The sequence below is a fragment of the Xenia sp. Carnegie-2017 genome, unplaced genomic scaffold (genome assembly GCF_021976095.1).
Source record: "Xenia sp. Carnegie-2017 unplaced genomic scaffold, XeniaSp_v1 HiC_scaffold_13, whole genome shotgun sequence".
In the NCBI taxonomy this organism is placed as follows: Eukaryota; Metazoa; Cnidaria; class Anthozoa; order Malacalcyonacea; family Xeniidae; genus Xenia; species Xenia sp. Carnegie-2017.
Window position 1 is genome coordinate 11,083,506 of NW_025813436.1, and position 19,506 is coordinate 11,103,011.

Sequence of the window (19,506 nt, forward strand, 5' to 3'; positions counted from 1 at the left end):
ACAAATTCATATGATTTACGACAGTGTTTTTCGTTAAAACCGCTGATTTTTGCACATCGTTTGAAAAAGTGATGTGCAATTGTTTTCATTTTAGCTAAAACGATGTGCAAATTGCACATTGCACACCATTAATTCGCACACTGCAAATGATTTAATCATTTCTCTTATCATGCGCATTAGACTCTGCGGATTTGAACCATTTTATGATGACCGAGGGGACCAGGCTATGTTTCAGAGGATAATAAAATGCGAGTATGAATTCATCGAGCCATGGTGGGATGATGTATCTCTAAGTGCAAGGGTGAGACACAAAATAATTTAGTAATCTTATGTAATTGTTCCCATAATTTTGTAATAGCACGATTGAAATGATGCATTCAACGTAATGACAACTTTTTTAATTTTGTTATTGCAGACATGTTTCGGCAAACTTATGCCATCTTCAGTGCGGAACAATGAATGAATATTTGAATGGAGTTAATATATAAAGAAATCTGATACAAGACATGTGTATAGACAAAGGGATGGAAGTGGAAGTTATTTACAATTTTGTAGTGATTAGAGGTGTTAAATATTTACAAGTTAAAGATAGTAACAAATTCAGCATGTCAATACTATCTTTAACTTGTAAATATTTAACAACTCTAATCACTACATAATTGTAAATAACTTCTGCTTCATCCCTTTTGTCTATACACGTCTTCATCATTTCTTTATATATTGACTCCATTCAAATATTCATTCATTATTGAAGATGGCACTGAAGATGGCATAAGTTTGCCAAAACATGTCTGCAATAAAAAATTTTAAAAAAGTTGTCGTTTACGTTAAATGCATTATGTAATTGTTATTATGATGCAATGAAAATTTTACTGTTGGAAGGATTTTGTGAATAAGCTCATTGTTTTGGACCCCCGAAAAAGAATGACAGCAAAGCAAGCTCTCCAACATCCATGGGTTCAGGTATATTTTCGACACACATTTGACATTTAGAAGAAATGGACCAATTTTCCAATTTTGTAAGGCTTTTTTGAAGCTTTTTCTTACTTAACTCAGGGTAAAGGTGCTAAATTGGATCACATGCAAAAAACACAAGATAAACTGAGGGAGTTCAATGCTCGAAGGAAACTCAAAGCTGGGATGTACGGTGTGATGTTAGTACAAGATATGGCAAGAGCAGGAAGGAAAACGAGCACCAACAAAGATGATAAATAGGAGATTTTTGAAAGTCTTTTCCTTCATTGTAAAACTAGATGTCAACGGGGGCAATTTTAAGACTATAATTGTAGGACTGTTATTGAGTGATTTTAGCATAGTTTCACAAAATTTCATGTAAAGAAATACATATGCTTCTTAACTAGTTAAGTATCTTAACTAAAACAAATTAAATGTACCAATTCTTGATCATATATAACTAATAAATCTGTAAATTCAGATATTCGGGTGAGCAAATTTTGATACTGTCATAGAAGTAACTTTTCAAATCTTAAATGATTCAATGAAGATTTAATAGCTACACATTTATTTACGCAATCCCAATTTTCAAGAAAACTACGAATTAACTACCCTGTCCGGATTAATTTCTTTGAACTCAACCTTACCTCAATAGTTGATACGATAGTGTTCGATCCACAGATTCAAAATTTGTGAAAAGGTTCATTCACTGACATTGTGAGGCACAGATCACACCAAGAGGCTTCGCATTTTTCGTCTGTTATTGCAATGGTCAATACAGGGATACAGCAGATAAGTTGAAAGTAAACAAGTCCCGAATCAATTTTCACACAGGATGTGATGAATCGAAGACCCAATTCCCGATGCTTAAAGGTTTTGTATCATATTTCTTCATATTTAAACTTTTTCTCGATAATGATAAAACTGAAAACGAGAAATTATAATTCCCGCCATTTTAGACGCGTGAATAAATTGAGACTGGAACTAGTTAGAGGAGAAAGAAGAGAAGAATGTTGGAGACTGGAAGCAAGGAATTAATAAATAAAAAAGTTCTTGTCAGTTTGTAATTGCTTTTATTTTATTATTTTTGTTTTTACCGCGTTCTCATGGACCAACTAAGCTCGACGTTAGCTGAATCTTTTCGGATTTCCTCCATTCCAAATGACACAGCTTGCCCTCATCCGAGGTTACTATTTTCATTCAGGAGTCATGAAATATATGAAACTTAAATTTAAAATTCTTTTGTAACAAATTTTACTCCTTATTGAAGATTATCCGAGTACAAAATGAAGCCAAGTAACATTCCAGACCAGGAAACACGAAGGAAACGCATTCTTGAGGACCAAAAAAGGTTTACATCTTCAATGATACTTTACAATTCGCTTCTTCAAAATCTACAATTGTTGAACAAAATAATTTTCCTCGCAGACATGTTAGTGTTATGTATTAGATATGGACAACAAACATGGTTAATTAGACAGTTTAGAAGGTAGAAAACTCCACAAACTTCAAGGAATAAGCAAGACTGAGACAATCGGTTTGTCAAAATCTTAGACTCTTTGTTGAAAAGAAAAGCCATCTGAGATAAACATTTAAGGTTTCAACAGGATTCCTTTGAAGCTCTTGTAACATAGCATTGTTTCCTTTATAAATGAGTTAGAAATGTCTTTATTTAACATTTACTACAGTGAAATGGAGATAGGTATATATTATTCAGTAACTGCTTGCTGACTGCTGTTACAGCCGCCGCAGTGATAAGATAAACCATGCAAGAAGCTTGGTGGAAGTTGATGAATGGGAAATGGAAGTTGAAGTCACGGAAGTTCAGGTTTTTTACTTGTTAAGGTTGTTAAGCCATACCACTGAGCCATACATGCAATCGGTTCTTCAAGCAACAGTGCATGATACTTCATATTAAGCCATTGTACTGAGCCGCTTATATAATTTATTATCTGGTCTGGTTCTTAATAGTAATGTAATCAAACAATGTGTGATGGTATCTTTTTAGTTGATGTTTAATATGGTTTCCCATCTGATAGAAAAAAGTACGGAAAAAACGAAACAATCCTTTCAAGAACCAGCTTATGATGTCAGAATGGTTGGTCGATCTTCCTCCTAAATTTTCGGATGATTGGATCATGGTGATTTCACCAATTGGAAAAAGATGTTTGATTGTTGCTTCAAGGGTGAGAAAACTGTTTGTTGAGCTCCCCATTTGATAGATTTGTCATGCCATTATCACTTAATAAAAGCATGCCCTGTTGATTCATCACTTGGCTAATGCATTAAACAGAGACATTCCCCCATGGAAATATTTGCACATTGACTCATATTTAATGTCTGCCAATGCGAAGGGTATGTAAAAAACCAACATGGCATCTTAGATTGAAGAACAACCAGCTTAAAACTCTTCAGAAAAGTATCAATTGGTGAGAAAAAACTCACAATCTCTTCTACCCAATCTCCTGATGTTAGACTTATTACTAATAACTTTATTTGCACCACCCTGCACCCCTTCCAACCAAGGCTAGAGGGGGTGTACCCCCATGCACCCTTCCCCTGAATCCATCACTGTTTATTCTCATCATCTAACTGGTGATAATAATGTGGCATCCAATCTGGTTGTTTGGTATGCGATTACATGGAATATCTGGAACATCCCTATTTGTTTGTTGATATTGTGTGCCATAACCATTAGATATTTTCTATGGGGAACAAAACGAACCCTGGAATAGGATTTTCCTTTTGTTTTAAACGAGATATTTTATTTTCAGGGGAGGACCACCAGTTACACGAAAAGTGGTTACAATCTGAAAAGATTTCAGTCGCTCTTGCCAGGTGGTGGATGTGATTCAGTGAAATCATCAGGTACTTGTTTACTTATGTTGACAAGGTAAAGGATATGTATTGATGAGCTGATTGTTGTTTTTCACTTCAGATTACACTGTTCTGGATTGCATTTACAGTGAGCTGACGAGAACGTTTTACATTCTTGATCTAATGTGCTGGAAGGGCCATCCAGTTTATGACAGCGAGGTCAGTGTTTGCCCAATGCATTGTGGTGGCAATTTTACCACATTGAGTTTTGCTCCTGTCATTTTGAAAAAGAAACATCGCTTGGTTGCAATGGTCAAATATGTTCGATCAAGATGACAGGTCAACTTCATTTCAGCTCGGTCAAAGTTGGTTTTTGACCAGTCACTAATACACATAATTTGCGTGGCCTTAGACTTTCTATACCTGTGTTTGATGTTCCCAGCGCTTATAACATCACACATTCCCTTCACTATAGTGCATTTGGGAGAAATCCTCTCACCAGAAATTTAGCTAACTGACAAATAAAAATTTAGGTGTCGATAGATGAATCAAATGGTCTAAACTGTTGAACAAAATCTATTCGCACTAGTGCAAACATGGTTTTCTGTACAAAAATTGACGTTTCGATTCCATCTACCTCACTGTAGTACCAACAGTACTTCTCAAGACTGCACTAACCTGGAAAATCAATTATTTTCCACCAAAACTCGGATTCCTTCTTGTAAAAATTGTGACGGACATTTATCTCTTACCTCAGACAGAATTTCGTTTTTATTGGATAACAGCAAAACTCGAAGAATGTCTGGGAATAGCAGAAGAAAGTAGCCATAATCAAGTACGTTTTGTTATGTGAAACTAAATACGGTGCTTACGAATAGTTTTGAAATAATCACCTATAGGTGTGAGTTTTTGTTTTAGCAATGAACTAATCCAGAAAAAATTTTCACAGCTGGACTAAATAAACCGGCTGGTTACGCCTCTTATGTACATATATGTACCCAGACGTACCTAACTTCTTCCTTGTATACGTTTCTCTTATGTACATGTTTACACCAGACGTACCTCACATCTTCCTTGTATGCGTTGCTCTTATGTACATGTTTACATCAGACGTACCTCACATCTTCCTTGTGTACGTTGCTCTTATGTACATGTGTGCACCCAGACGTACCTCACATCTTCCTTGTTTACGTTGCTCTTATGTACATGTGTGCACCCAGACGTACCTCATATCTTCCTTGCATACGTTGCTCTTATGTACATGTGTGCACCCAGACGTACCTCACATCTTCCTTGTATACGTTGCTCTTATGTACATGTGTGCACCCAGACGTACCTCACATCTTCCTTGTATACGTTGCTCTTATGTATATGTGCACCAGACGTACCTCACATCTTCCTTGTATACGTTGCTCTTATGTACATGTTTACACCAGACGTACCTCACATCTTCCTTGTATACGTTGCTCTTATGTACATGTGTACACCAGACGTACCTCACCTTCCTTGTATGCGTTCTCTTATGCACATGTGTACACCCAGACGTACCTCACACCTTCCTTGTTTACGTTGCTCTTATGTACATTGGTACACCCGGACGTACCTAACACTTTTCTTGTATACGTTGCTCTTATGTACATGTGTACACCCAGACGTACCTCACATCTTCCTTGTATAAACTCATTAAAATGTATCCATCTTAGTAACTGTTAATCTTCATTTTGCAGTTTAAATTTGTTGCCGCCGAGACATTTCCATGCGACAATTCGTCGATATTCGATGCACTGACCATAGAAAGAAAACACGAGGTTTGTATAAACTAATCCCTTTTCAGTTAAAACATAACTCCTGCTTAGGTGTTTTCTACTACATCTCATTGATTTATTTATAGAAATAAACTTATGAACATCCTCTTTTTTCCTACCAGATAGACGGAGTGCTATTTTACCATAAACAAGCCCATTATCATCCGGGAAACACTCCGCTTGTCGGTTGGCTTAAAGTCTACATGATCCCGGAGATCATCGGTGCCGATGTGCCCTCGAGATTTTTACAAAACATTCCGAAAGTTCATAAGCTCACGTTGGCTAAAGAGAACGAGAAATTTCGCGAGAAAGCGAATCGAAGACTCGAAGGTTTAGGAAAAGGAGATACGAGAGTGAAAGAAGACGATAATCACGAAGAAGAAATGCAGTAAAACCACGTTGTGAGGTATGACGGCCATAGGTTGTAAACGATGGATGCAATTTTTAAGAATGATAAGCTGGCTTAACATAGGAGGTGACAAATAACCCCGAGGTTCATTGTTCATACATGGAATCTAATCTAATTGGGTTCTAAAAATCATATCGGATCTTTTTACCCCCGGCCAAATCTAGCTGAAATAAGGTATATGCGGGTATATGTAAGGCTTTTGAAGGCCATGGTTGTTTACGGGCCATCGTCGTAGCGAAGAAGGAAAAATACAGGCAGGGAGGTAGTAGTAATATTGGGGAGAAGGGGGAGGCGCGATATTCATTTATGCATGATAAGCTTTATAAAGTTCCATCGAAATCCATTGTTTTCTACTGCACATACGAATAACCCCCTCCCTCCCTCTCCCAATCATCGATCTTTCTACGTCCATGTATGAAGGACTAGAAGGAGTGATCTGCATAATTGTTGGTTTGCTGCAATCTGCATGGTTCTGAGAAATCTAAGTCCTTTCGTCCTCTTTAGAAGGTATTAAAAACAGGAACAGAAAAATGCAAAAATGAATTCTGATACACAAATTCAAATCTGACTGGTATTCGGCTTGTATTTCAAAGATATGCTTTACATGCTTGCAGATGTGGGTCGTCCAGGTTAGTAGAGTCCTGAAAAGGACTGTTGGTGTTGGTGTTGAGGGACGTTTCTCGACAACCTTAGCGGTAATCATCTTCAGAGTCAACCGCTCAAAGACTACCGCTAAGGTTGTCAAAACGTCAGTCAACATTTACACCAACAGTCCTTCTCGGCATTCTACTAACCTGGACGATCTTCATCTAGAAACATGTAACGATATGCTTCATCGTAAGATATGCTTTATCGTATTTTGTGAGGGGAAGGATACAAATCTTCAAAAACATACACCTGAACACATTGAACGACATTTTTAATGATAAAATCACTTTCACAGCTTTATCATCGGGCACACATCGCATGACGACCGCCATCCACAGGAATCGTCGAACCAGTTATAAAACTAGCGTCATCCGAAGCGAGGAATGCGATGGTCTTGGCAACTTCTTCCGGATCTCCCACACGGCCCAACGCATGCGTCGTTTTACTGTGCTCCAAAAACTACACCGTAATTTATCAAATAAAGAAATTAGCAATCTCTGCTACATTTGAACGTATGGAGGTCAATAAAAATATAACAAACATTTAGGCACATTTGAACTTTGTTATTTGACAGAATTGTGCTAATTTAGCATCATTCATTCACCTCTGTAGTGAACAGAGTAGACTTAGCAAAAGTTGAACTCTTTAAAGATACTTATTGAACTTTACCTTGTCAAAAGAAGCCTGATCTAAAGGCTCGATGCCTCTTGTATGCATTCCAGTGTTGATGACCCCAGGACTATCAGAGAAATTCGAAACACAAAGTACAAAAATTACTGTGCAGCAAACCTTAATGTAAAATTATATTTATGCCTACTTAACACTGTTCACGCGAACTTGCTTTTCTGCCAATTCTAAAACAGATATAAATGCTAAATAGAAACAAAAATTTGGTTTATACTGCATTTTGTCTGTAAAACTGAGTATTTAACTGGAAGGCTACTATGAGGCCAAGTATTGTCTTCAGACATGAGAAAAGTCTTGCATCAAAATGTAATGTCATAATGAGATGCAATCTACTTGAATTGCTGGCTTCAAAGGTAGTAGCATTCCAGTTATATTCAGTCCAACAGTCCATGAGAATTGTGGTGCATTACCTAGTGAAACACATCGTGTGAATTGATCCATGGCTGCTTTAGATATGCAATAGGGCAACACTCCTGCAAACTAATAAGGTACATGAAAGTAATGTTTGGATTTGTCAATAAGCCAATCTTGATTAACTAATCAGAGTTTAAATGTTGCAATGTATTTCAATTGTCGTCCTACTAATATTCATATTGCTCAATGTTAGGCATAACATCTTGGTTGTAAAGAGATGACAATGACTTCATGTTGGAATGAAGTCGAGAAGGATGACATATGAAAAGTTGCCAACATATTACATCTTCAAGGTTTCTATTGGAAAAGATGGAGTTGTAGCTTGAAGACTAACCGATCTCATTCCTGTCACACTAGAGACGTTGACGATGCAACCTTAAAGAAATTTATTATATGTGAAGTTAGAGAGGGAATAGTGAAGTGTTTTTAGAGAGGGGTCTAAGCATCAAATTCTGACAAATTGAGCATGGTTTAGGTGTAGTTCCCCAAACCCCTCCAATTACCACCACCCTGGTTTGGAGCATTTCTTCACACCAAGTATATTTGCATGTAAAGAAAAGATATTGATAAAGAACTTTTATATAGTTTATATTTGTTTGACATTTTATCAGTGTGAAACAATTTCATTTGATACCTTTACTTTTGATGAGATGTGGCACACAAAGTTGAGTTATATGGTAAACTGACCTGAAAATTTCACTACAGTTAATCAAAGAACATTGAACAAATGTACACTGAAAAAATTTGCATGAAAAGCAAACCTCATGTTTGTGTTCATTACTTTATCGTAGTCATCTAAAGTAGCCGTCTCAATGGTACCACGACTGAGAATACCAGCGCTGTTGACCTTAGGTTCAGTATTAAAGAACTCGAAGTAATTTTGGTGGTAAAATTTGTACATAAAACGCATTAAAATGTATGAGATGCATGTTGAATTAACAATGATTCATGAAAAATTACACTTATAGGTGATTTGCCTTGTTTAGGTTTTGCAGACCAGTAGATTTGATCAATGCTTTTTGACTGCACTAGCAACAATTTAACCTCTCTTGGGATACATATGCCAGCCACCAAAATGTATGCAAGGCAGTGCTGTGGAACTAAATTTATTAGATGAAGGGGGCTCCTCCCCCAAGCACCCCCACTTCTACAGCACTGACGCAAGGCACGTCATCCATTAGCTAATTACCGATTTAAAAATCACAACAAATCAAATATTTTTTTTACCAAAACATCAAGTTGACCAAAATGCTTAACAGTCGAATCAACCACTTTCTTCACATCTTGTTCATTATTGACGTCTGCTTCGATCACTAAAACCTTTTGAAACACCAAAATGGACGAAAATTTGATTAAATGGACAAATCAGAAAAACTAAAAAACTGAAAATAGTACATCATCTTTTGCCACGTTCTTTCTACATTGTATTGCAATAGCTTCCAGTCCTTCGACAGATCTTGCTGTAATCGCCAGTTTATATCCGACAGTTGAAAAGTGGACTGCAGTTGCTGCGCCGATGCCCGAACTGCCACCTGGGAGAAGAAAGTTGCTAGCTGTAAAGTGTAATTTTTGGGTCAATTCATGGTTCACGAAAAGGGTGAATCTGGTCGATAAGAGCTTCGCTTTGGAATCACGATAGCTTATTTGAAATTGTATATCAAGTTCATGCGTCTTACGTCTTCTTAAATACATGGATACCTGTAATAAGAGCGATTTTCCCTAACATGGTTTTAACACCATTTGTTTTACTGCATTCGACAGCCATATTTACATTTGAGAGTAAGAGCCATTAGTTACACGTGCACGCATGTGTACAGTCGTGTGCATGGTCATGTGATCGTATGGTGATGCCTCACGGTTCACCCAACCAGCATACTTCATTTTACAACAGAAACTTATATTAATAAATTACACATGTTTAACAAAATTTCAACTTAGAAAAGCCAAAAGCATTTTCAGACAATCCTCATCCAAATTGAGTGTATTCGCCTCTATTGGAAAGATTTCGTAAAATGTTTTATGTCCTGTTTTGAATGGGTCAGAACTGGTTTGATAAAGCATTTTAAAATCATCAAACCAAGCAATGTTTTTAATCCCAAAATCCTCTTGCAGTGAGAGAGTGTTTAATTGATAGGCCATAAAGGAAAACACCCTGCCATTTGTGATTATGCATTTTGTTGTCATTGGCGAATCCAAATGTTGCCCAGGATGATAGCCATGTTGCATTGCCATAGCAACAAGTTGGCTGAACATCACATGAATCCCATGATGCAGCAGTTGTTCTTGATTTTTACTAGTAAAATCTGATAGAATCAAGATTTCTGGTTGTAGTGTTCTACTGATCATCTCATTGCCAAGAGCATTGGAAAGATGGTTTGTTGGATGGCTAAATACACCAAGATCAACTGGCCTATATGGTCCTGGTAGCTCTACGTCCACAGTACATTCCATGTCTAAATAGAAGAAATTTGCCATGTTAATATAAGGAACATTTTGTCAGTTCAAACCTCCACAGCATCAAATAATTTAAGTTTAAAAAAATTCATTTAGTAAAAATTTGTGTAGGCTTGAACTCATTTGACCAAGAAAAACTTTTTGAAACGAACTTTGGTGTCATTCATACATAACCTGGTTCAAATGTGGGTAGAGCAGTACCACTAAGGAACATGTAACCTGGAAGGAAGCTGGTTTGATAAAAGTCATGATTACGGCACCAATGAGTTCTGATAGGTGATTTAAAACCATTAAGAGTTCTACCCCTGCTTTCAACATGATTCATAAATTGGATGAGTAAACTGGGCAGCAAACCGTGAAGAAGATCTGTATCATAATTCATTTTCCATTTCAGGCCTATCTTCTGCGATGCAATAGTTTGGAGTAAACTCTTTGCTGTTCTCTGTTTCAATGAGTCAAGTTGTTCGCTTGTTATATTGTTCCAGCAAAAAGCCAATTCCGGTAGACCCTTTCTCAAACATGACTTTGTAAGCCACTGTGCTTTTAAATCTGCTTGTAAACTTTTCGCTTTGGGATGAACAACATAAGCCTTCTTTACAACAAAAGGACGCAATATGATGGGTATTCCAGTGTGTGGTAATGTTGACTTTGTTGCATTTTTTGACAAACTTCTCGCAGCTTCGGCAGCCATTTTGGAAGTTTAGTTGAGAAGGAATTTTGTGTTTCCATGATTATTTTCCAGCTTTTCTGGTCAGTTTCTATTTCCACGAATGACCTTACGTTTCGAGTCTTTTTCTGTCAACAAAGATCGTTCAATTTTAGATGCACAAAATCATTTCGCTCACTGTTTAGTTGCTCGTAAGAAATATTTAATTTTGTCGTGACGGCTGGATTTTTTTATGCCATCTTCTTTACAGTTTATTGCTCTGTAAATACTTCCCTGGCAGAAACTGCTGAAGAAAGGTTGATCCAGAATTTATAAACACCGGAATATTGTTACTGTAATTTCATTCAGGGGTTAAATATCCATTTAGTTTCAATATAGCCGTTCCAATTATACAATTTGGCCGTTTGGCACAGCCTCACAAAAAATATACTACATGATATCATAACTTTGCAAAGCCTAAAACGATTAAATTGATGTGATATTTCCACACCGAACAAAATATGTTCTACTTCTACTTGTCATATACAATTTACGATTTTAAACTCGATCAAGTTTTGCAAAGCATTAAGTTTTTTATGATATATTAAGTATTTGAAAAGCATCAAGTTTTTGAAAATTTGTGCATCTGGCACTGTGAAAAATACAAATAAGAATGAGATCCGGATTTTGCTTTATCTGATTTGTCTGGAGTAAAAGATTGTAAACAAATCATTGATTTGCTCAAACTTGCATAATTCTACCATTCTACGAAAAATGAATGGCATGTATTTACAACATTATATGCATTGTACAAATGGAAAATCATTTGCCATATATAGAAAAATATTTGACTAAATACTGAATATTAAAGTGATTTGCCATATGTTCGTGTTTTTATCGCTTGCTATCAGTCACGTGATAAAAATATGACCACCACAGGAAATGTTTACAATCCATATACGGTATGCGGCATGCAGGGGCCATTGGTACCCCCTATAAGTTAAAAGAAAGAAGGGTATATAAAGAAGACGTCGAAGAAACAGGTCGGCTTGAAATAAAGCCCCGAGTTGAGCAGGCTTTATTGCCATGTGTTAGTATTGGTTGAACAATGAACTCACAAATCAATGCGGTAAGAGTGTAAACAGCGGCGTATTCAATTTTTAGAGAAATTTGTTGATTTTTTAATGCCACTTGGCTTTTCAACCTTCACAGTCTAAAGTGTACAAGGGCGTTATTGACGAAGTGATCAAAAATGTCCGCGAAGCTTTTCTTAACGATGGTGTAGACGAACAAGTTCTACAGGAATTGAAGCAGGTATAAATTGGATGCGGTTATATGATTTTCTTAATTAAAATCTTCTATTTTTGAGCGAGGTTCACAATAATAATTAATGAAATAGGAAATCTCATTCAGCTCAATACTTCGACCGTTAGGAAAGAGTCCATCGGACGAAAAATCCTTTGAAATTGAACGCGAAAGAGTTCCAACTTCCATAAGAGTCATTAAATGTTTCTCTCCGAGCTTCTAGTAAAATTACCGACAACACGTATTGAAATATGCGAAATAATATCATTAAAATGTACCGACGACTGTTTTTTCTGTTCTTCATTTTTTAATGACTAAACGCTTGCAGCATTTTGAAGACTTCTTTGCGTTTACATTTGTTGTGCCGTAAATATAGACGTTTCAAAATGGCATAATTTGCTCCGACAGCTTGCCATTGTTGAAAGAATGCGATCAACGTAGTTTCCGACATATTTATATCTGAATTCATTTGTTTGACACGTGATACGAGGCGCGCATAGACACCTGGGTAATCTTCTAAAAAGGGATTTCCCCTTACGACGATTCCATAGATTTGTTACAAAGCAAACGAATGTGTATTGTTATTTATTCAAATTTATTCGAAATTCCCAGAGTTTCTCCATATGAGAAGTTTTCTTTATTTTACCAAAATTTTTCATTCACCAAAATTGAAATTATGATTTTGTCTAAAGATTTGGGAAAGCAAGGTCACCCAGTCAGAAGCATTATCTGCCCCGCCGCAATCGAAGCCAAGTACACCAGTAATATTGTCAAACCAAACTGCTGTTGTGCATAGCACGTCACAACAACAAATGAACATTCGTAGACAAATACCTACAAAGGCTATGAACATCTCCCAATCAATAGCCAGTTCTGGATCAATGACAGGTAATATATGAATGTTGGAGAGTAGATGATGATATAAGGAGCATTGTGTGGGCATATTACATGTCATATGTTTGTTTTCTTTCAGTCAAAACACAACAGAGAGAGCATTTTATGACACCACAACAACAGTACATTTCTCACCAACCTCATGCACAGTTCACCCAGATATTGGTACCTGGAAATGGAGTGCCCACCATTCAACAACAGGTAAATCCTGCTGCAAAATATTTTTGGCAACTTGCTTTCTTTATTTTGAGTTTTTATACTGTAAAGTAAGTTACTTTGTTATGGTATTTCAGATGCACATGCCACCTCATTTACGTCCCGGTAAGATTTACAAATAAAATATGAAGGAAATACAACTGTGGAATAGAAAAGCTAAGGATATCATATTTTATCCATTATATTCTTGATTTGATTGGTATATTGTGTTAAATCGCTTTAGTAATTTTAACAAAATCAACTATTCTTTTTGAGTCACTAATGGTTGTAAAAATCTGCCCTAGCCTATCATGGTTTGTCGGCCATTCAAACCAAAGGTGAACCAAGTCGGCAGGTTGTACATGTCACCAATCAAACCATTCAAAACAACCATCCGACTATACAGAAAATCCAAAGCCAAACAACCAAACAACAGCAACAGACAGCGGTTTGTCTTTTCAATTACACTTACATGTGCTGTATGAGTTATGATGTTTTCAATTTTCCTGATGGTCAAAACAATGTGAGGCAATTAGAACCAATTAGAACCAATTATCTGACTTGAATTTCTTAATTTGTTATTTTGCAGAGACCCTCTGTCATAATCCAGGTGGATGGTCCAAATGATAGTGATAGCGAGGAGGATGATGATGACGAAGATGACGATGATGAAAATAATACTTCAAGTCACAATGAAGATGAGGAAGATAAACCAACTGAAGATTCTGAACCCCTGAACTCGGATGATGATCTTCCTGACAGCGATAGCTCTGATCTTTTTGATACTGATAATGTTGTTGTTTGTCAGTTTGATCGGGTAAATGAAACATGGTTTTGCTCTGAATTATTGTTTAAACTAAACTACTACCTCTATTTCTTGCATTGCTACAACTATAACTTCTACACTTACATTGCTACAACTATAACTTCTACACTTACATTGCTACAACTATAACTTCTACACTTACATTGCTACTTCTACACTTACATTGCTACAACTATAACTTCTACACTTACATTGCTACTACACTCTTCTACACTTAATTCTACACTTACATTGCTATAACTTCTACACTACATTGCTTACTACTATAACTTCTACACTTGCATTGCTACTACTACACTTGCATAAACTTCTACACTTGCATTGCTACAACTATAACTTCTACACTTGCATTGCTACAACTATAACTTTTACACTTGCATTGCTACAACTATAACTTCTACACTTGCATTGCTATGAGTTGCTTGCCCATTGTTTCTAGATAACCCGAAGCAAAAACAAGTGGAAATTTCATCTCAAAGACGGCATCATGAACTTGAATACAAAAGATTTCATTTTCAACAAAGCAAATGGCGAGGCTGAATGGTAGCGATCTGTGATGTGTTGCCTTGCTCAGACATGATGCATTAATTTAACTTGAAATAGGACAATAAAAACTTTTTGGTTTTCACTCTGTTTAGTAATGCAAAGGGTCATACCTCTTGCTTTTAATAATTTTATTGATTCATAGTCAGGCAAATAGAAATAGGCACACACCAATTACACAACACTCTCTTATGACTGATCTTTAATCAGTAGCGAAGTCAGCCTATTTTTTACTCCTACAATGCAGATATTTTTGTGTACAAAATGGAATTTATTTTCCAAAAAGAATGAATATTAATTAAACTGAAAAATTTGCATTGTAGGAATATATCGATCAAGCTCGCTTTGCCATTGTCCATCATACCTGGATACAAATGAAAAGTGCATAGCAATCTTTTGTCACAAACACGGCAGAACAATCTAAATATTTTTATTGTTAACATATCAGAGAAAAATGCCTAGTTCAAGGCCTGTGTTAGCCATGTAATAAATAGTCATTCAATCTTTTACGTACATCCACGTACATGATGTAATGGCGAGTGGCTTGAGTAGAGCTGGTATTGGAACGAATATTTCGAAACGAGAATTATTATTTCGACATTAGAACAAAATTGCCTGTAAATGTAACTTATAATTGACATAGCAGAAATTCTTACACCATTAATAGTTCTTTATCACTTTAATAATGTATGATTTCGATTGTCGTTATACAAAGATGATGGAATGATGATCTTTGATTGTGAAATACAAAGAGTGTGGAATGTTTTGAAACCCGATAAGCGGATGTTTTGAGTTGGTGTATCACACGAGTGAATATTCCAAAGAGAAAAAAACGTAATGATATTGGTGTGTTCGAAGACGACAAAAATTACTGCGATGGAAACAGAAAACAATGCCGATAAAGAATTACCGAACCAGTGCAGTTATCAAATGACTTCGATTGTCAACGATGATGTACAACACGGAAGGTGTTGTTTTGATTTCGCATCATGACATTGACTTGATTTTGCGTAAAAAATTAATTTGAAGGAAAAATGAAATGTTTCGATGGAACGAATTTAAATGCTTATTAAATTGTTGATGCGAAACTTAAATTATAACTTTGCTTATTTTACAGGAAAGAATGTTCCTCGGACTCTAGGCAAGGGTAAAATACAAACGTTTTCCTTTGAAAATGAACCTGACATTTCTCGTGTAGATCATATCATGATAAAGATGTTGTTATTTTTTGTCCTGACTAGAATATGCGAGCTGTTGAAAAACCGTCCAAAGTTTCGAGCCTTGCTTCATGGCCACAGGTTTCAGATGGTCATCATTGCTTTCGTCGTCTTAGATTTCCTGATTGTGTTAGTTCAGCTACTTATGGACATTCAAATACTTAGAGGAGGTGAGTGATTGGAACCATGTTTTCAACTCTATTTTATATGACTATATTTTTTATTTGCTGTGTTCACGTTTAGCTGGCAGGCAGATTTGATCAAGTGCTTTTAGACGAGGCTAGCAACAATGCTTTACCTCTATAGAGATCAATCTGCCTGCCAGCAAAACCTTAACAAGGCAAGTCATCTTTGATCTTTTTTTTCCAGTTCACCATCATCATAAGGCAATTGAAATTCTCCATTATACAAGTATTGGCATTTTAGGATTGTTCCTTTTCGAGGTTAGCTATGATTGGGAATGTATGCTATCTTTTAAGTCTTCAAATATTTCTGCTCACCAATCTCATCCTTATCATTTTTTAATATGCTTGTTGTATCGTTTTAAGATCGTTGTGAAGCTCTACGCTTTTGATTGTCAATTTTTTCATCACAAACTTGAGGTGCTATTAAAAATCTACTTCACTCAGTCTATTTTGTTCAAAGACAGCCGCATTTCAGTACTTCCATCCATGGTGTTGATTTTTTTTTGTTTTATTGGTACACAGGTCTTTGATGCTATTGTTGTCTGTGTTTCATTTGCATTAGATGTGGCATACAGGTAAGTAAGCAATTTAAGCTTTTTCATTATCATACATTTCACTTTCTGACAGGCAATGCTGATTCAATGCCATTGTGAGTCTTTCCTCACAAGAAAAACTCCATTATTTACAGCTGTACCAAAAGAGTTTTCTTGCAACAATTTGAAATACAATTATGGTTATAGAAATTCCAAACTATATCATCTCCCACATGTGATTGGTCAACCCTTAAAATAACCCAGCTAGCGGTAGGCCCGAAAATGTGTTTTGCTCCTCTTTGATACCTCTAGCAACTAGCATGCCCCCACTTGTTATTGACTGTTAGGCAGTACAAGGCCCCTAGATGTTACTGCACTTCTCCTAACACCCTAACTCATCCTACGTATCCCTGGTGAGTTAAAATCTTTTCTTTTCAGTGGCAATACAGATGCATGGGATGCTGCTGGTCTTCTCATTCTTTTGCGGCTTTGGAGAATTGTCAGGATAATAAACGGTCAGCATGCTTATCAATTATCTTAAGGAAGCTGCATTTGTTGATTCTGTTTCAACTTGCAAAGAATATTGTTGATTTTGTAATCTGTGTGCTTATTGAAGGGGTCGCTTTGTCTGTGAAAATTGAAATGGACCACAAAGTACATCACTTAAAAAAAGAAATAGATCACTTGCAAACACAAGTGGACAACTACAAGGTGAAATGTGAAGAACAAGAGGTACCTAACATAATCTTTTTTTATCATTAGTTAAGGGATTGCTTTCTAAAAGATTCCTATTCATACACTTGACTTGAGAAGTGGTTAGAAACGTGACTTGAAAACCTTATTTCTATGTATCATAATTATCAGATTTTTTTCTTTTTGCAGAAAGAGATAACAGAGCTTCAAATTGAACTTCAAAAACATGAGAAAGTATCTGCTAATCTTGATGAACCCAAACCTGATAATATATAATTAAAACACTATAAACATTTTGATTTTTATACAATTCATGAATACTCCAGTAAAAGAATATTTATTTGTCACTTGCACTTGTGTACAAATGTATAAAAACTAGATGTTAGAATGAAGACCTTGAAAGAGGTTTCGTCATGAACCTTCTAATCTTTGAATTCTTTTTCTTCTTTGGTGGTGTTTCCACCATCAAGGACATTACACTTTCCATTTCCTGTATTTCTTCTGGCTTTCTCACATATAATTCTATTTCTGAGTCGTCGATAATTTGACTGACCGGAGTGCAGGTCATTTTTAGCGCGTCATAAAATCCCTCTAGTAAATCGGAAGGAGTGCAGCCTAGCTCCAACAACTCCTCAATAATTTTGTCTTCATCATCAAGGTTAGCATCACCAATAACAGAAGAATCTTCCCTTGTTGTTAATGCTGCATGTCCAACACTGGATTGTTTGCCAGTTGCAATTGAACTGCTGCCAGTAACACTGGTAGTAATAGTTGTGTCAGAGGCATTAATCACAGTAGAATCTTCTATAGGAAAACTGGACTCCAACAGTTGCCGCTGGCGTACCCTCTTCTGAGCGTTCTCAATTTTCACTTTTCGAGCATGTATTCTGTCATTTTTTCTACGCCACTCTGGGTTATCAAGATTTGGGGAAAAGGTACCTTTGGTTCTGCGAAAATTAACCACATCTTTCATGTAATAATGTAAGTTTTTCCTTTTGACATACTTCATATCAATCCACGGTATTGCAGGTAATAAAGTCATCACATACTTTTTAATGCTCGAATGTTGCATTGAATAGTTTGGTGAGATGTGTGGGACATTTTCAAGCACATGCTCTTTATTTGGGTCGGCTCATTTGTGTCTTTGTTGACAGCAAGGCAAGCAAGTACACTAAATGCAATCGCTTTGGCCAATGGGTTACCATTCAAAACCAAAGCTTCTTCATTCAAACTATGAAGTCCTTGCGCTATTTCTATGCAGGCCGCAGCATTCGTCAAATCACTGCAGGCTCTCTCTATCAGGCCATCAATTGAAACAGGTTCGTGAGTCAAAGAGAAAAAACCATTTATCGCTTTAACAACCTGGCCAATTTGATAAACTGTTGTGCCAGTCTCAGATGCAATTTGCTTCAGTGTAAGAGCTAGGTTGTTATCACGAGTTATGATGTAGATACATGCACCCATTAGGCGCATTTTATTGTTCATGTTTTTGAACGGCTTTAAACATTCCATGAGAAAATTGTCTGTTTGATTGATGATTTCCTGAGAAAGCTGCAACCTCCAGGCGACACCTTGAAGATCCCTCCTCAACCTTCTCGCGGACGCCGGCGCAGAGCCATCAGGCAGTTTACGCACTCTGTAGTTCGAATGCTTTCCTTGATAATATGATCTGGGACGATTGAGAGCCGCGTACGGATCTGATGAAACCGCAATATCATAGTTAAATATTGTCTCTTCCGACATCACACAACCACAGTGAGCACAATACTTCACACCATTGTCACACTCAACAGAGTTTTTATCGATTATCTCGCCACAAACACTGCACAATGAATCCTCTGATATATCAGCCATCTAACCTGGTCAACGATAAACGATAAATGTCTGAAATATTTAGAAAACCTTAATATTTGGAAATCTTAAGCTGTCTTTTGTCCATTGAGTTCTACATTGAGTTATTATAGAACTCAATGCTTTTGTCAGATATCTACGACACACATACGTAATTACATATGATGATTATGATAATTATGCCAGACGTATTTTATTACATTTTGTTTTTATAGGATTGACTGTTGACACAATTGAAATTCATTCCCCTGGCATGTACGGCGAACTTCTAATATTTCAGCTTTTAAGAGGGAATTGGAAAGATATTACTCTCTTTAAATTGCTCTGTTAATATATTTGCTGTAATGATTACAATTTTAAAATGCAATAAATGTATAAATAACCAAAGTAACTGCCCGAATTATTCACAACTAGTCCCAGGCTTACTTGA

The 19,506-nt window shown here is 36.4% G+C and overlaps 7 protein-coding genes and 1 long non-coding RNA gene across 9 annotated transcripts in view; 4 read left to right on the top strand and 4 right to left on the bottom strand.

The window, feature by feature from the left end:
• Positions 1 to 1,438, top strand: part of LOC124456188 (calcium/calmodulin-dependent protein kinase type IV-like) — a 4,173-nt gene extending 2,735 nt beyond the window's left edge. Inside the window, exons 9-11 of the mRNA XM_047006691.1 lie at positions 181 to 301; positions 883 to 963; positions 1,057 to 1,438. Coding sequence (XP_046862647.1) covers positions 181 to 301; positions 883 to 963; positions 1,057 to 1,215 — 361 coding nt within the window. The 3' untranslated portion in view covers positions 1,216 to 1,438. The remainder of the gene's footprint in view (positions 1 to 180; positions 302 to 882; positions 964 to 1,056) is intronic.
• LOC124456282 overlaps positions 1 to 2,023 on the bottom strand; it is a 20,141-nt gene extending 18,118 nt beyond the window's left edge. Inside the window, exon 1 of the long non-coding RNA XR_006952201.1 lies at positions 1,602 to 2,023. This is a non-coding gene — a long non-coding RNA (uncharacterized LOC124456282). The remainder of the gene's footprint in view (positions 1 to 1,601) is intronic.
• On the top strand, positions 1,967 to 8,494 carry LOC124456170 (snurportin-1-like). 2 transcript variants are annotated; one of them, XM_047006683.1, is made up of 10 exons: positions 1,967 to 2,140; positions 2,225 to 2,305; positions 2,698 to 2,782; positions 2,994 to 3,140; positions 3,729 to 3,822; positions 3,893 to 3,990; positions 4,529 to 4,606; positions 5,499 to 5,579; positions 5,699 to 5,982; positions 7,928 to 8,494. In XM_047006683.1, the coding sequence occupies exons 1-9, from the start codon at positions 2,061 to 2,063 to the stop codon at positions 5,966 to 5,968; spliced, it is 1,014 nt and encodes a 337-aa protein (XP_046862639.1). In that variant the 5' UTR covers positions 1,967 to 2,060; the 3' UTR covers positions 5,969 to 5,982; positions 7,928 to 8,494. The 2 variants fall into 2 exon arrangements, with proteins under 2 accessions (XP_046862639.1, XP_046862631.1); XM_047006675.1 differs by lacking the exon at positions 7,928 to 8,494 and adding an exon at positions 6,929 to 7,454.
• On the bottom strand, positions 6,888 to 9,618 carry LOC124456222 (3-oxoacyl-[acyl-carrier-protein] reductase FabG-like). The gene is made up of 10 exons (XM_047006711.1): positions 9,433 to 9,618; positions 9,130 to 9,266; positions 8,962 to 9,054; positions 8,496 to 8,581; positions 8,369 to 8,421; positions 8,069 to 8,109; positions 7,731 to 7,800; positions 7,451 to 7,487; positions 7,303 to 7,372; positions 6,888 to 7,092 (listed from the first exon to the last, which is right to left on the bottom strand). The coding sequence occupies exons 1-10, from the start codon at positions 9,497 to 9,499 to the stop codon at positions 6,934 to 6,936; spliced, it is 813 nt and encodes a 270-aa protein (XP_046862667.1). The 5' UTR covers positions 9,500 to 9,618; the 3' UTR covers positions 6,888 to 6,933.
• LOC124456154 (39S ribosomal protein L37, mitochondrial-like) lies at positions 9,615 to 10,969 on the bottom strand. The gene is made up of 2 exons (XM_047006671.1): positions 10,363 to 10,969; positions 9,615 to 10,187 (listed from the first exon to the last, which is right to left on the bottom strand). The coding sequence occupies exons 1-2, from the start codon at positions 10,877 to 10,879 to the stop codon at positions 9,664 to 9,666; spliced, it is 1,041 nt and encodes a 346-aa protein (XP_046862627.1). The 5' UTR covers positions 10,880 to 10,969; the 3' UTR covers positions 9,615 to 9,663.
• An 869-nt stretch (positions 10,970 to 11,838) lies between these two features.
• On the top strand, positions 11,839 to 14,789 carry LOC124456212 (transcription initiation factor IIA subunit 1-like). Its single transcript, XM_047006703.1, has 8 exons — positions 11,839 to 11,963; positions 12,047 to 12,148; positions 12,832 to 13,027; positions 13,113 to 13,234; positions 13,327 to 13,354; positions 13,534 to 13,676; positions 13,818 to 14,045; positions 14,494 to 14,789. Exons 1-8 carry the CDS (start codon positions 11,943 to 11,945, stop codon positions 14,599 to 14,601), a joined length of 948 nt encoding a protein of 315 aa, XP_046862659.1. The 5' UTR covers positions 11,839 to 11,942; the 3' UTR covers positions 14,602 to 14,789.
• Positions 14,790 to 15,307: 518 nt separating this feature from the next.
• On the top strand, positions 15,308 to 17,651 carry LOC124456231 (voltage-gated hydrogen channel 1-like). The gene is made up of 9 exons (XM_047006720.1): positions 15,308 to 15,565; positions 15,715 to 15,744; positions 15,839 to 15,984; positions 16,184 to 16,257; positions 16,363 to 16,416; positions 16,522 to 16,574; positions 16,971 to 17,047; positions 17,149 to 17,264; positions 17,415 to 17,651. Exons 1-9 carry the CDS (start codon positions 15,435 to 15,437, stop codon positions 17,499 to 17,501), a joined length of 768 nt encoding a protein of 255 aa, XP_046862676.1. The 5' UTR covers positions 15,308 to 15,434; the 3' UTR covers positions 17,502 to 17,651.
• Positions 17,539 to 19,489, bottom strand: LOC124456249. Its single transcript, XM_047006741.1, is given in 2 exon segments — positions 17,539 to 18,269; positions 18,272 to 19,489. Coding segments are annotated over 2 exon segments (1,470 nt in total). The 5' UTR covers positions 19,080 to 19,489; the 3' UTR covers positions 17,539 to 17,607.
• Positions 19,490 to 19,506: the final 17 nt, after the last annotated feature.

What these genes read in the sequence shown, in the direction of transcription:
- LOC124456170 (XM_047006683.1), top strand. Translation starts at nt 2,061, where the DNA reads ATGGACCAACTAAGCTCGACGTTAGCTGAATCTTTTCGGATTTCCTCC. An exon ending in TTGAAGTCACGGAAGTTCAG is followed by an intron (nt 2,783 to 2,993) that starts GTTTTTTACTTG and finishes CCCATCTGATAG; the next exon opens with AAAAAAGTACGGAAAAAACG. An exon ending in ATCCAGTTTATGACAGCGAG is followed by an intron (nt 3,991 to 4,528) that starts GTCAGTGTTTGC and finishes CTCTTACCTCAG; the next exon opens with ACAGAATTTCGTTTTTATTG.
- LOC124456222 (XM_047006711.1), bottom strand. Translation starts at nt 9,499, where the DNA reads ATGGCTGTCGAATGCAGTAAAACAAATGGTGTTAAAACCATGTTAGGG. An exon ending in TTGGTCAACTTGATGTTTTG is followed by an intron (nt 8,582 to 8,961) that starts GTAAAAAAAATA and finishes ACTGAACCTAAG; the next exon opens with GTCAACAGCGCTGGTATTCT. An exon ending in GTAATGAACACAAACATGAG is followed by an intron (nt 8,422 to 8,495) that starts GTTTGCTTTTCA and finishes TGAAATTTTCAG; the next exon opens with GTCAGTTTACCATATAACTC.
- LOC124456154 (XM_047006671.1), bottom strand. Translation starts at nt 10,879, where the DNA reads ATGGCTGCCGAAGCTGCGAGAAGTTTGTCAAAAAATGCAACAAAGTCA. An exon ending in TCTACCCACATTTGAACCAG is followed by an intron (nt 10,188 to 10,362) that starts GTTATGTATGAA and finishes TCTTCTATTTAG; the next exon opens with ACATGGAATGTACTGTGGAC.
- LOC124456212 (XM_047006703.1), top strand. Translation starts at nt 11,943, where the DNA reads ATGAACTCACAAATCAATGCG. An exon ending in TGAACTCACAAATCAATGCG is followed by an intron (nt 11,964 to 12,046) that starts GTAAGAGTGTAA and finishes CAACCTTCACAG; the next exon opens with TCTAAAGTGTACAAGGGCGT. An exon ending in TTGTTTGTCAGTTTGATCGG is followed by an intron (nt 14,046 to 14,493) that starts GTAAATGAAACA and finishes CATTGTTTCTAG; the next exon opens with ATAACCCGAAGCAAAAACAA.
- LOC124456231 (XM_047006720.1), top strand. Translation starts at nt 15,435, where the DNA reads ATGATATTGGTGTGTTCGAAGACGACAAAAATTACTGCGATGGAAACA. An exon ending in CATTCAAATACTTAGAGGAG is followed by an intron (nt 15,985 to 16,183) that starts GTGAGTGATTGG and finishes TTTTTTTTCCAG; the next exon opens with TTCACCATCATCATAAGGCA. An exon ending in TTTTTCATCACAAACTTGAG is followed by an intron (nt 16,417 to 16,521) that starts GTGCTATTAAAA and finishes ATTGGTACACAG; the next exon opens with GTCTTTGATGCTATTGTTGT.